This window comes from Scyliorhinus torazame, chromosome 3, assembly GCF_047496885.1.
Source record: "Scyliorhinus torazame isolate Kashiwa2021f chromosome 3, sScyTor2.1, whole genome shotgun sequence".
NCBI classification, from domain to species: Eukaryota; Metazoa; Chordata; class Chondrichthyes; order Carcharhiniformes; family Scyliorhinidae; genus Scyliorhinus; species Scyliorhinus torazame.
Genome location: NC_092709.1, coordinates 19,282,163 through 19,296,428, shown reverse-complemented (window position 1 = coordinate 19,296,428; position 14,266 = coordinate 19,282,163). Strand labels below are relative to the sequence as shown.

Sequence of the window (14,266 nt, the reverse complement as noted above, 5' to 3'; positions counted from 1 at the left end):
GTAGTGTCAGCGGTTCATGGGGAGGGGATCAAAGCAAAGTGGGAGGAAGAGTTGGGAGAGGGTATGGAGGAGGGGTTCTGGTGTGAGGTGCTCCGGAGATTGAACGCCTCCACCTCGTGCGCGAGGTTGGGGCTGATACAGCTGAAGGTGGTATATAGAGCACACCTCACAAGGGCGAGGATGAGCCAGCTCTTTGAGGGAATGTTGTGTGTGGGGTGTGGGGGGGGGGGATACACGACCGGACAAATGTTTTGGTCCTGTCCAAAGCTGGAGGATTACTTGAAGGAGGTTTTTAGGGTAATCTCTAAAGTGGTGCACATGAAACTGGACCCGGGCCCCCGGGAGGCCATATTCGGGGTGTCGGACCAGTCGGGGTTGGAAACGGGTGCGGAGGCAGATGTTGTAGCCTTCGCCTCGTTAATCGCCCGAAGGCGGATCCTGTTGGGATGGAGAGCAACCTCTCCACTCTGTGCCCTGGCGTGGTGGGGGGACCTGTTGGAATTCTTAACTCTTGAGAAGGTTAAGTTTGAACTGAGGGGAAGGATGGAGGGGTTCTACAATTCATGGGCGTTATTCAATCTGCACTTTCATGAACTGGATAACATCGAACATTAGGGGGGTTGGGGGCTGGGAGGGTTGGGGGGAGGGCGGCTGTGTGTGTTAATGGTGACTATGGGTAATTCCTGATTCCTTTTTGTCATTTGTTTATGTTAACATGTGGGCCAATGTCTGGTGTTTGGTGTGAGGATGGGATCGTTGTTATTGATATGGGGATTGACATTGCATTCGTTTCTGATTATTGGTTATTGTTGGTGGGTGTAAATTTGGGAGAAAATGTGAAAAAGGAGAACAAAAATATTTTAAAAAAAACACTGCAATGAAGTTACTGTGAAAATCCCCTCGTCGCCACACTCCTGCGTATGTTCGGGTACACAGAGGGAGAATTCAGAATGTCTAATTTACCTAACAAGCATGTCTTTTGGGACTTGTGTGAGGAAACCGGAGCACCCAGAGGAAACCTACGCAGACACGGGAAGAACGTGCAGACTCCGCACAGTGTCCCAAGCGGGAATTGAACCTGGGACCCTGGTGCTGTGAAGCAACAGTGCTAACCACTGTGCTTGTAATAATAATAATCTTTATTGTCACAAGTAGGCTTACATCAACACTGCAATGAAGTTATTGTGAAAATCCACTAGTCGCCACATTCTAACGCCTGTTCGGGTACACGGAGGGAGAATTCAGAATGTCCAATTCATCTAACAGCACGTCTTTCAGGATTTGTGGGAGGAAACAAAACTAAGGAAATAAGGGAGAGTATCAAATTGAAGGAAAAAACATACAAAGTTGCAAAGATCAGTGGGAGACTAGAGGACTGGGAAATAGTTAGGGGGCAACAGAAAGCTACTAAAAAAACTATAAAGAGTAAGATAGATTATGAGAGTAAACTTGCTCAGAATATAAAAACAGATAGTAAAAGTTTCTACAAATATATAAAACAGAAAAGAGTGGCTAAGGTAAATATTGGTCCTTCAGAGGATGAGAAGGGAGATTTAATAATGGGAGATGAGGAAATGGCTGAGGAACTGAACAGGTTTTTTGGGTCGGTCTTCACAGTGGAAGACACAAATAACATGCCAGTGACTGATGGAAATGAGGCTATGACAGGTGAGGACCTTGAGAGGATTGTTATCACCAAGGAGGTAGTGATGGGCAAGCTAATGGGGCTAAAGGTAGACAAGTCTCCTGGACCTGATGGAATGCATCCCAGAATGCTAAAAGAGATGGCTAGGGAAATTGCAAATGCACTAGTGATAATTTACCAAAATTCACTAGACTCTGGGGTGGTCCCGGCGGATTGGAAATTAGTAAACGTGACACCACTGTTTTAAAAAGGAGGTAGGCAGAGAGCGGGTAATTATAGGCCAGTGAGCTTAACTTCAGTAGTAGGGAAGATGCTGGAATCTATTATCAAGGAAGAAATAGCGAGGCATCTGGATGGAAATTGTCCCATTGGGCAGACGCAGCATGGGTTCATAAAGGGCAGGTCGTGCCTCACTAATTTAGTGGAATTTTTTGAGGACATTCACAGTGCGGTAGATAACGGGGAGCCAATGGATGTGGTATATCTGGATTTCCAGAAAGCCTTTGACAAGGTGCCACACAAAAGGTTGCTGCATAAGATAAAGATGCATGGCATTAAGGGGAAAGTAGTAGCATGGATAGAGGATTGGTTAATTAATAGAAAGCAAAGAGTGGGGATTAATGGGTGTTTCTCTGGTTGGCAATCAGTAGCTAGTGATGTCCCTCAGGGATCAGTGTTGGGCCCACAACTGTTCACAATTTACATAGATGATTTGGAGTTGGGGACCAAGGGCAATGTGTCCAAGTTTGCAGACGTCCCTAAGATAAGTGGTAAAGCAAAAAGTGCAGAGGATACTGGAAGGCTGCAGAGGGATTTGGATAGGCTAAGTGAATGGGCTAGGGTCTGGCAGTTGGAATACAATGTTGACAAATGTGAGATTATCCATTTTGGTAGGAATAACAGCAAAAGGGATTATTTAAATTATAAAATATTAAAACATGCTGCTGTGCAGAGAGACCTGGGTGTGCTAGTGCATGAGTCGCAAAAAGATGGTTTACAGGTGCAACAGGTGATTAAGAAGGCAAATGGAATTTTGTCCTTCACTGCTAGAGGGATGGAGTTTAAGACTAGGGAGGCTATGCTGCAATTGTATAAGGTGTTAGTGAGGCCACACCTGGAGTATTGTGTTTAGTTTTGGTCTCCTTACTTGAGAAAGGACGTACTGGCACTGGAGGGTGTGCAGAGGAGATTCACTAGGTTAATCCCAGAGCTAAAGGGGTTGGATTACGAGGAGAGGTTGAGTAGACTGGGCCTGTACTCGTTGGAATTTAGAAGGATGAGGGGGGATCTTATAGAAACATATAAGATTATGAAGGGAATAGATAGGATAGATGCGGGCAGGTTGTTTCCACTGGCGGGTGAAAGCAGAACTAGGGGGCACAGCCTCAAAATAAGGGGAAGTAGATTTAGGAGGAACTTCTTCACCAAAGGGTTGTGAATCTATGGAATTCCTTGCCCAGTGAAGCAGTAGAGGCTCCTTCATTAAATGTTTTTAAGATAAAGATAGATAGTTTTTTGAAGAATAAAGGGATTAAGGGTTATGGTGTTCGGGCCGGAAAGTGGAGCTGAGTCCACAAAAGATCAGCCATGATCTCATTGAATGGTGGAGCAGGCTCGAGGGGCCAGATGGCCTACTCCTGCTCCTAGTTCTTATGTTCTTATTGTGTAGGTTTCTGTGAGGAAACAAACACAGACACAGGGAGAACGTGCAGACTCCACACAGTGGCCCAAGTTGGAATCGAACCTGGGACCCTGGAGCTGTGAAGCAAGTGTTAACCACTGTACTACCGTGCCACCCACAGGTAAGGTCTCATGGCTGAGCTGCAGAAGGATTTAGGTGTCCCCGTGCATTAGTCACAAAGAATTAGAATGCAGGTACAGCATGTAACCCAGAAGGCTAATGGAATGCTATCCTTTATTGCAAGAGGAAATGAACTTAAAAAGCTAGGATGCATGCTCCAGTTACACAGGGCTTTGTTGAGACCACGGGCGAAATTCTCCGACCCCTCGCCGGGTCGGAGAATCGCCGGGGGTTGGCGTGAATCCCGCCCCCGCCGATTGCCGAATTCTCCGGCACCGGAGATTCGGCGGGGGCGGGAATCGCGCCGCGCCGGTTGGCGGCACCCCCCTGCGCGAATCTCCGGCCCGGATGGGCCGAAGTCCCGCCGCTAAAATGCCTGTCCCGCCGGCGTAAATTAAACCACCTACCTTACCGGCGGGACAAGGCGGCGCGGGCGGGCTCCGGGGTCCTGGGGGGGGCGCAGGGCGATCTGGCCCCGGGGGGTGCCCCCACGGTGGCCTGGCCCGCGATCGGGGCCTACCGATCCGCGGGCAGGCCTGTGCCGTGGGGCACTCTTTCCCTTCCGCCTCCGCCACGGTCTCCACCATGGCGGAGGCAGAAGAGACTCCCTCCACTGCGCATGCGTGGGAATGCTGTCAGCGGCCGCTGACGCTCCCGCGCATGCGCCGCCCGGAGATGTCATTTCCGCGCCAGCTGGCGGGGCACCAAAGGCCTTTTCCGCCAGCTGGCGGGGCGGAAATTCGTTCAGCGCCGACCTAGCCCCTTAAGGTTGGGGCTCGGCCCCCAAAGATGCGGAGCATTCCGCACCTTTGGGGCGGCGCGATGCCCGTCTGATTTGCGCCGTTTTGGGCGCCAGTCGGCGGACATCGCGCCGTTTCCGGAGAATTTCGCCCCACATCACGAACACTCTGTGGTATTTTTGACAAGGTGCATGGCAGACTGGTACAAAAGGTGAAGTCACACGGGATCAGAGGTGAGGTGGTAAGATGGATACAGAACTGGCTCGGTCACAGAAGACAAAGGGTAGCTGGTAGAAGGGTGTTTTTCTGATTGGAACGTTGTGACTAGCGGTGTTCCACAGGGATCTGTGCTGGGGCCTCTGTTGTTTGTGGTGTACATAAACGATTTGGAGGAAAATATAGCCAGTCTGATTAGTAAGTTCGCGGATGACACCAAGGTTGGACATAGATAGGTTGGAGACTTGAGAAATGACAAATGGAGTTTAATCCGGGCAAATGTGAGGTAAAGCATTTTGGTAGGTTTAACATAGATGGGAAATATACCGTAAACGGTAAAACTCTTAGGAATATAGAAAGTCAGAGAGATCTGGGCGTGCAGGTCCACAGATCTTTGAAGGTGGCAACACAAGTGGACAAGGTGGTCAAGAAAGCATACAGAATACTTGCCTTCATGGGACGGGGCTTAGAGTATAAAAACTGGCAAGTTATGCTACAGTTGTATAGAACCTTGGTAAGGCCGCAATTGGAATATTGCGCACATTTCTGGTCGCCACACTACCAGAAGGATGTGGAGGCTTTGGAGAGGGTGCAGAGGAGGTTTACCAGGATGTTGCCTGGTCTGGAGGGTATTAATTGTGTGGAGAGGCTGAATAGGCTCGGACTGTTTTCATTAGTAAGACGAAGGTTGAGGGGTGACCTGATAGAGGTCTATAAGATTATGAGGGGCATGGATAGAGTGGATGGGCAGGATTCCTTTCCCAGGGTGGAGGGGTCAGTCACCAGGGGGCATAGGTTTAAGGTCCGTGGGGCAAAGTTTAGAGAAGATGTGCGAGACAGGTTTTTTTACACAGAGGGTGGTGAGTGGCTGGATTGCGTTGCCAGGGAGGTTGTGGAAGCACATACATTAACGGCGTTCAAAAGGCATCTTGACAAACACATGGATAGGGTGGGTATAGAGGGATACGGCACAAGGAAGTGCTGAGGGTTTTGGCAAAGGTTGGTATCATGACCGGTACAGGCTTGGAGGGTAAAGTGTCAGTACTTTTGCTGTATTGTTCTTGTATCCGAGGATGTAAATGTTGGAGGTGGTTTTTAAATTAGGAAGCGCTGAGGAGAATTTGGTTCTCGGAGGGTTGGGCTACTTTGGCATTCTCTGCCTTAGGAGGTGGCGGATGCAGAGTTACTGAATAGTTTCAAGGTAGCGGCAATGTCATCACACCCTGGGCTAGAGTTCAGTCAATTCCTGCCCCACTTGACCTGGAGCCACAACACAGGTGAAATTAGATCTTATTTAAAATACCCGAGGTCCTTGGTTGAGCCCAATAGTCCATCAGCTTTGTAACACAGGTAACCTTTTATTATGTATGGTATTATAATTAAACGGACAGTAACTATCTACTACCCCTTTCCCAATCCTTCCTTTCTAACTCTCTGCACACGCACAGACATCAACATAGAGGGGAAAGGGTGGAAAGGGAAAAAGAAATAAAGAAAGAAAAAAGGATAAGGATCCTTGATGCACTGCGATGACTTCCAGTCAATGTCTTTCTGAGGCTCAAACTTTTGTTTGTTTCTTTGTTCTAGGCTTGAGGTGGCTTTCTCTGGCAAGGTTGCCTCCGTTCTCTGCATACTCAGCATCATTTTAGGCTCACAGCAAAGGTTGTGCCAGACACTCACTGCTTTCAGAGCAAGAGAACAGTTCTTTCACTTTAGCAAGCAGGTGAGTGAGTGAGAGTGAGGCAGAACACTGTTCCAGGCCAACCCACCAGTTGCCAGTTAACCAACTAAAGTCAAAGATCCGAAGATCTACTAGGTGCCAAAGAGCCTGACTTCTTCTTTACAAAATACAAACACAGGAAGGATTCTTAAACAGTAGATAGTATTAGGGGTAGATGGGAATGTGGAGCTCAACACAAACAGATCACTATGATCTTACTGAATAGTGGAGCAGGCTCAAAGGGCCGAATGGCCTACTTCAGCTCCTGTTTGTATGTTGATATTATTTTGAAGAAGAGAAGGCAAATTCTTTCTGGAATCCCTGGACAATATTTATCTCTCAACTACCATCATGAAAAGAGGTTTGTCATTATTGCATTGCTCTTTGAGGGAACTTGCTGCAAGCAAATTGACTTGTGTTTCCTACATTATAATAGTGACCACTTTGGGGCAGCGTGATGTCACAAAAGGTCCTACTGAATGCAAGCACATTTTCATCTTAAAGGCGTTCGTGGGACCTTGCTGGGTGCAAAATGCCCATCACATTTGACTATGTACAAACAGCGACACTTGGAAAAATAAGTCTTTACATTTGAGAGATCCCAAGAAGCCTCAGATCCTAATTAAAAATGCAAATTTATCAATTAATGAATAATTCAATCAAGGGAAGAATTAAAGCTTATAAAAATTAGTAGAGTTGTAGAACAGCTGGACCATTAAAATGCCAAGGAAGGACATGGGTTAAGAGTAAGTTATGTAAGGTGAAAGCTTAAATCGATAAACTAAAATTAAAAGGCAAAAAGTAACTTTCTGGAACGCTTGCTTGGGTGGGGTAGAGTTCATTACGGAGCAGCTTTGTTTGTTGAATGAAGGGATTTGAATGGCCCATTCCGATTCCATTCTTTTGTTCCTGAAATATTAGGAACCCATTCTGCAACCTTAAACCTTATTTTTCTCCTATCCTATAGCTAGACAGATGCCAGAAAGTACAACAGTATTATGCAATGTTGAGCGTAATACAGATTTGTAGGACGCATTCTAATTTGTTCCCTCACATTCCAGTTATTCCTAGATTTTTTGTGACAAATTGCAACCTTCCTTATTCTCCTCCATCCGTGTGTCAGCAGTAGTTCAACAAAGAGCTGGCATTTTTATAGTACCTTTCATAGTGTTTTACAGCCAAAGGAGTAGTCTTGAAATACAGTCACTGTTGTAGGAAACATGGCAACCAATTGAAACACAGCAACCTCTCAGAAACAGCAATGGGACTCGTGTCCAGTGAATCAGTTTTAGCAATGTTGGTTGGTGGATAAATATTTGCCAGGGCACTCTGAAGAACACCCTGCTGTTCTTCAAATAGTGCCATGAGGGCTTTAATGCCCAGCTGAGAATGCATTCTCGGTTCGGCATCTCATTCAGAGGATGGCACTTCTGACGATGCATTATCAACTTTGCATGAATGGCAGGTTACATTAAGTGCTCAAATTTCTGAACATACTATTCACTGAGCCAAGGATGATAATGTGCTAAGCTCATGGACAAGGACCATTGCAGGTCATTCCCTGATTTGTCCCGGAACTAATCTTTGAAACCAATCCAATGGTGGCCGTCAGCCACTGCACCAGAGTTAGGAAAATCAGCCAAGGCTGACTAACTGGATGTTACGTGAAGGCTGAGCCAGAGTTGCCAAGTTCATCCCCATCTTCCCAACAGGTTAAAAAGTTTGCCCACACACAAGGGGCTGGCATAAGCTGATTTATTTAATCCCCTTTGTATTACCCGACAGTAACTTCAAGTGTCCTTCTCTCACACTCAGGAACAGGAACAAATTACCTGCAGAGACTGATAGAACATACAGTGCAGAAGGAGGCCATTCGGCCCATCGAGTCTGCACCGACCCACATAAGCCCTCACTTTCACTCTATCCCCGTAACCCAATAACCCCACCTAACCTTTTTGGACACTAAGGGCAATTTAGTATGGCCAATCCACCTAACCTGCACGTCTTTGGACTGTGGGAGGAAACTGGAGCACCCGGAGGAAACCCACGCAGACACAGTGAGAACGTGCAGACTCCGCACAAACAGTGACCCAGCGGGGAATAGAACCTGGGACCCTGGCACTTTGAAACTAGTGCTAACCACTTGTGCTACCGTGCTGCCCAGGACTGGCCACTTGTGGATTGAGGGGCTATTCTGTTTGCCAGCCCAGTTCACCCAGCTGAGCGAGAAGCCCACCCAGGGTAGCAGGAGGGATGCCACAATTTGCCCCAAGTAAGTTACTGGATGAATCATTTATATTTCAAGAACTTCTGAATGGAATGAGAAAAGCTCATTCAATACATCAAGATCCGTCTTCCCACAGACTGCATTCAATCTGATTTATAATGAGCACTACTCACCAGGACAAGACTTCCAGAAAGTTGTTCCCTGCTGAATGGGAAAAGCCAGTGAGCCAGGATCCTTGTTGAAACAGTCATTTTGTAATCCCTGCCAGAAAGCACACAGTTGGGTGACATTATATAGCCTGCTAGCACTTGCCACCTAGGCTCAGAAAAAGGGAATGAACATTTGTGCAATCATCTATAGCAGCGGTTCCCAATCTTTTCCTTCAGCCGGACCACAGATAAATTATCAAAAGCTTTTGTGGACCACAATGTATACAAGCCGTTTTAAACATTATTTTTTACATAGACGGGAGTCAAACTTGTATACCAACAGGTATTAAACACGCAGCTATTTCTGATAGTTCATGACGTACACTCACAAATACATTGCAGATTTACGCAAGGATGTTTGTGATGCAAATTACATCGCGAATAATAATGTAACATCGATTATGATACATACGAGGTACATGCAATTGTATTGTCTTCCCCCCCCACCCTTTAAAGGCCCAAACTCTCATTTTAAGATTATGCCTGCTTTGTCTCTATTTACCTCACCACGGGAAAGTTTCTCTGTATCTGCTCTACTGATTCCTTTTAACATTTTAAATACTTTCTGAAGGCCATGGGTTGACCAGCTGTTCTGCAACTTTGTACAAAGCTTAAAAAGAAAAATACACTGATAAATAGGATTCCTGATATCTAATATTTCCATTGTTCTGTTCATTAATGAGTACTGAACTGATTTTATTTTACCAATTTGGCCATCAGCTTTTAATTTGGTCAATGCTTTGAGAGATATTGTGCCAAGGTTTAATCAGGGGGAGGGGGAAGATGAGTGGACAGCACGGTAGCATAGTGGTTAGCACTATGGATTCACAGCACAGGGGCCCAGGTTTGATTCCCGGATTGGGTCACTGTCTGCGTGGAGTCTGCACGTTCTCCTTGTTTGTGTCTGCGTGGGTTTCACAGTAACTTCATTGCACTGTTAATGTAAGCCTACTTGTGACAATAAAGATTATTATAAAGTAGAAGGTTCCTCCCAAGCAGATATACGGGCACTTAGTGAGCATTAAACGCTGACCTTGCCACTGACTCTCATCCCACGAAAGAATAAAAAACACAGATACAAGATTATATGTAAATAATTTTATTTCAGTATACTGAAAAGGTTACATACAGCTTACATTTTTCACAGTTACTGCACAACAGCAGTATACACGCTGCTTTCATCATGCGTTACCCAAAACATTTACAATTCAAACTTGAAAAGGACGGAACGCAGCCAGCATCATACAAGTAACAGCTTCCAATCTGTAAATCCAAGAAAGGACATTAGAAAAGAGGGGAATTCTAATAGTTTGATACGGAAATCTTTCACAAAGCTCAGACTTTGAAAACAAATTAGAACAAAGCTGTATTACAAATATAGGCAACGCTATCACATATTATTGATTAATATACAGCCGTTGCAATTACAAAGTAATTTGGCAAATTCTAGCAAAGTAATCGTAGTGTGCACTAGAATTAAACTGGGCGGGGGGGAAGACAGATAAAAAACACATCATACTTAAAAACGAAGACAACTATAAATGCAGCAATGCTCCACTTTTAATGACCATTAAAAGATTCTGATTTATTTTAAGCAAAAACAGCTTGAATCCTATATACAGTTGCTTCCACATTCCATTAAGCTAACTTGCTGCTCTACATGACACAGCTTACTGACCAAATGATTCGATCCAAATCTGAAAAGATATTCATGTCAATAAAAATGTTGGGACAATTCACAGTAAGGGTGATCTTTCCCGCACTGAAGTAGCGGGAAAGTTTGAAAGAATTAAGCAGCTTGTTAGGTCACATCTGAGGATTGTTAAGAGTCAACCATGTTGGTGTGGAGTCATGTACAGGCAAATAGAGTAAAGAGAGCAGATTTCCTTCCCTAAACAAAATGGCGTTAGTGAACCAGTTGGGTTGAAACTCCGACAGTGTCAAGGTTGGGAACTGACACATTGGAATTTGAACCGGAATTCTCTGGATTACCAGTCCAGTAACACAACCAACATAGCTGCAAGGTTCATACTGCAACCACCACCTTCATGATATGCTGCTCTTAGTTTAGACAATACTAGGGTCACCCAACTAATTGCTCTAGATTTCCACGAAAACTAAAGGCAATCATTTTGTGCAGTGCATAATGGCTGATGAGAAATTTATCACCAGCGAACGGTGATTGAGGTGAATCATTCAAGTTACTGGTTTCATTAAATCCAGCACTACTTCACATTTGCACACCTCTACAATCAAGTGATATCACAGCACAGTTGGGCACTGACTGCAAAAAGCACATAAATTTACATCCACAAACACTGCAGCCAGCCAGTCTGTTACAGTAACAGAACACTGTGCAAATTATACTGAATATGGATGCAGTTTATTTTATATTTCATATTTTTAGGTTTCATTGTCCAGACTGGCTAATTGCAGAGCTTTATGCACTCAAGGCATACAACATCGAATATTTAAATATTGAAAACATCCGTGTGCTAAACAGTGCAGTGACTACCCAACAAAAGCGAATAATCTTCTCTTCACAAGAATAGATTTCCTTGCAAGTAGATGTCCAAGTGAAAAGATTCACTATAAGTTGAATTCAAAGCTGTAGCTCACCATCTGCAGTCCTTTAGATGACTACAATGTATGCCTTCTAGTATTGCCTCCAAAATGTAACTAAACCCTGCTTTTAGCTGCTAGGGTTATACTGGTTTAGAAAAAGACATGGTTAAAATACATGTGCAAACTCTGTATAAACAAAGCCAATTCAACCATAATATAGTACATATTTAATAAACAGGACAAATATAGATCTAATGTACATTTACTGATTTAATGCTATTTACAACACTGAATTAATGCTATAATGCTATTTACAGCACTGAAATAATGCTATTTACAACACAAGTATTTACATTTTATACATATTATAATACAAGACCTGGGGAAGCACCCACATGCAGAGTTAGGTCATAAAATCTCTGGACAATATCAACCATTTTGAAAATGGTGGTTAACAAAACTCAGGGTAAATTAGGTTTACAGCCACAATTACAGTAGCGAGCACTTCCGAAAATCTCTCTGTATCGTATGTAATGTTAATTTCATCAACAACCATTCCAAGGATCCAATTTCTAATTATCTGCACATACGAAGTACAAATCAGTCTTTACACCAAAGAAATCAGGTAAATCCCGCTGGTTTAAAATCACAGTTACAATAGCTACTGCACTGCATTGTGTGCTGGTGTACGGAGAACTTGAGGTACTAAATCTTTTCTTATAGTTCTGCAAATTTCTACCATTTGCTACAGTAACAAATACCATTGGTGAGCTCAACAATACAGGTATGGTTAAAAATACGTATATATTTTTAAAAAATCACATTATTTTCTAATATTTAGTTTCTTGATAAATAGTGTATAAATGAAAAGAAAATGGATGAAACCAGCAGAAATTCCCTTCCTACCTCTGGCGTTTCAGCTTTCACACCGTGCCTAACAGCATTTTAATTTAGCCTATTTACAAATAAAAGCACAAACATCATACCAGCTGAGGATATAAAAATGGCTGAATGTTATCATGAGTGAAGAAATTAAACCCAAGGGGTAATCCACAAAGTTCTTGCTTTACATTTAATATAAGCCAGTGTGTACCATGCAGAGTTGCTTCACAAACAAATCCTCTCTATACATTGTAAGGGATTTACAGGTTATAGAATGCCACTGTTAAAATAAGGGTCTCAATTCAATCTTTTATACTTTGGGATTTGGGATGGTTTGCACGAGAAAGGAAGGAGAGACACATGTTGCCATGACTTGCACTGCCAATTTACATTATCCTTTGGAATTACGGCAAAGCTTCTAAGGGAGTTCCTTCCCATTCATACTGTATACAAATGCACAGAAAGTGGATTGCCAGTTTATTCCACAATGCCCACATGGTGCCATAAAGTTTGATCATTCATTTTTCTTGCCCCCTCACACATCCCTGGACCCTCAAAAGAATCTGCTTATCTAGTTCATAACTGAACTTAGTTGGAATTGTAGTTTTTATAGTGTCAACAAAAAAGGGAAAGATTTTAACCCAAGTCACATTGGACTCCAAAGGTTCCGATCCTCCACTTACTGTTGGAAAGTTCCAACAATTAAGATCAAACGTCTGTGCTTGTTGCTTACACCATAAAGACACTACGGCTTGATCACCTGGGTAAATTCAACGGCCCGAGACAATAACAAAGGAAAGATATTCATCCTATCATACACGTCCTATCATTTACAAAAACTTGCATTTACATGGTGCCCTTAACGTAGAAAAAGAAACCCACCCCAAGACATAAATGGTTTAGGGCCACATTCAGGAGAAAAACAAGACTAATTTTGATGCCCTCCTGATCTGGGATCATTGGTATCCCATTACTTTTCACCGAAAGTCAAATCGTAGATCCAAATGTACTACATATTACACTCAAGATGAGTGCTGAAAAAAGTAGTGCTAGAAAGGCACACCATTATATATATTCTAGCCAGATACCACTTAGCCATCTGTAAGTGACCTGGGGAGGCACAGAAATTGGTGGCAAAAGTTACAACTACTGTGACAGCCCTATGTCTGTTAAGTTTTAGCAGTTGAACTTCAGCTACAAACACTAAATTTAGTTTACAATAGGGAACAAAAGAAAATATCTTAACTCAAGCTCTAGTGACAATGCATTAAAGCTCAAATTCCAAGACTGGATAGAAATATAGTTCTCCTTGTGCTTTGGCAGTCATGCTTGAAGCAAAGGAAATTAGAATAGTCAGGGAAAAGTGAGAAAGATTAAGTGCTTGCAAATCTTTTGCTTGGCTGAACACTAGCAATAAAGCAGCTCAAGACTGGACGGGGCAAAACTTTCTTCCAATATATTTAAATTATTCAGAGCAGAGGAAAAGGTTCTTTCAAGGATATACTGGATACGCAGTATTAGTTTATCGGGAGATGGCACAAATATACAATGTTTTAACTCCAATTCCCAGTATTGGGTATAACATCCAGTACTTGTACTCCAATAAATCTACTACTTGTCGCAATGCCAGAACTAAAAACACATTAGTATGGGCACAGATCGTCTTTTGCCCTGTTGGACTAAGCTGAATATAACCAGTTACTGTGACTTACAACAGAAAAACATTCAATAGTTTCTACAAAATAACGGTTTTCATAAAGCTACACAGACATCCAAAGTGAATAACCAATACCTCTGCAAAGACTGATTATTTATGTCCAGTTGTAAAATCCTTTGCTAAAATGACACAGCAATGTTTTAATTCTATGTCTGGCTAGCTGCCTTTATTCACATTTCAGTCTTAACAGGTTGAGCATTCACCAAATGGAAATACTAATTATGTGGTCACTGAGAGCGGCCTTAAAATGGATACTTTTTGAAAACTGGATCGGGTGCATCATACAGATGATAGTCTTTCCACTTCATGCCCATCTTCCACTTGAGACAAAGCTACGGCTGAATGAAAAGCTGGTGCCAGTGTGCTTGTGTTTTCCCCATGCACCAAATGGCACCACAATAATAGTACTGTTATCTTCTGCACCATAGTGTAGTACCTGCAACAAAGGAGATTAGTATCATTACACTGCCAAAGTAAAACGCTCTCTCTGGGTAAAACTACTTTATTTTTAAAAGAGCTAACTTTAGTAAGTCTAAAAAAATAA

The 14,266-nt window shown here is 43.2% G+C and overlaps 1 protein-coding gene across 2 annotated transcripts in view; it reads right to left on the bottom strand.

Annotated features, from left to right (window-relative positions):
• Positions 1 to 9,641: 9,641 nt before the first annotated feature.
• The window catches only part of ppm1kb (protein phosphatase, Mg2+/Mn2+ dependent 1Kb), a 52,625-nt gene continuing 48,000 nt past the window's right edge, over positions 9,642 to 14,266 (bottom strand). For both annotated transcript variants that reach the window (XM_072495356.1, XM_072495355.1), the window contains exon 7: positions 9,642 to 14,158. In XM_072495356.1, coding sequence (XP_072351457.1) covers positions 14,027 to 14,158 — 132 coding nt within the window. In that variant the 3' untranslated portion in view covers positions 9,642 to 14,026. The remainder of the gene's footprint in view (positions 14,159 to 14,266) is intronic.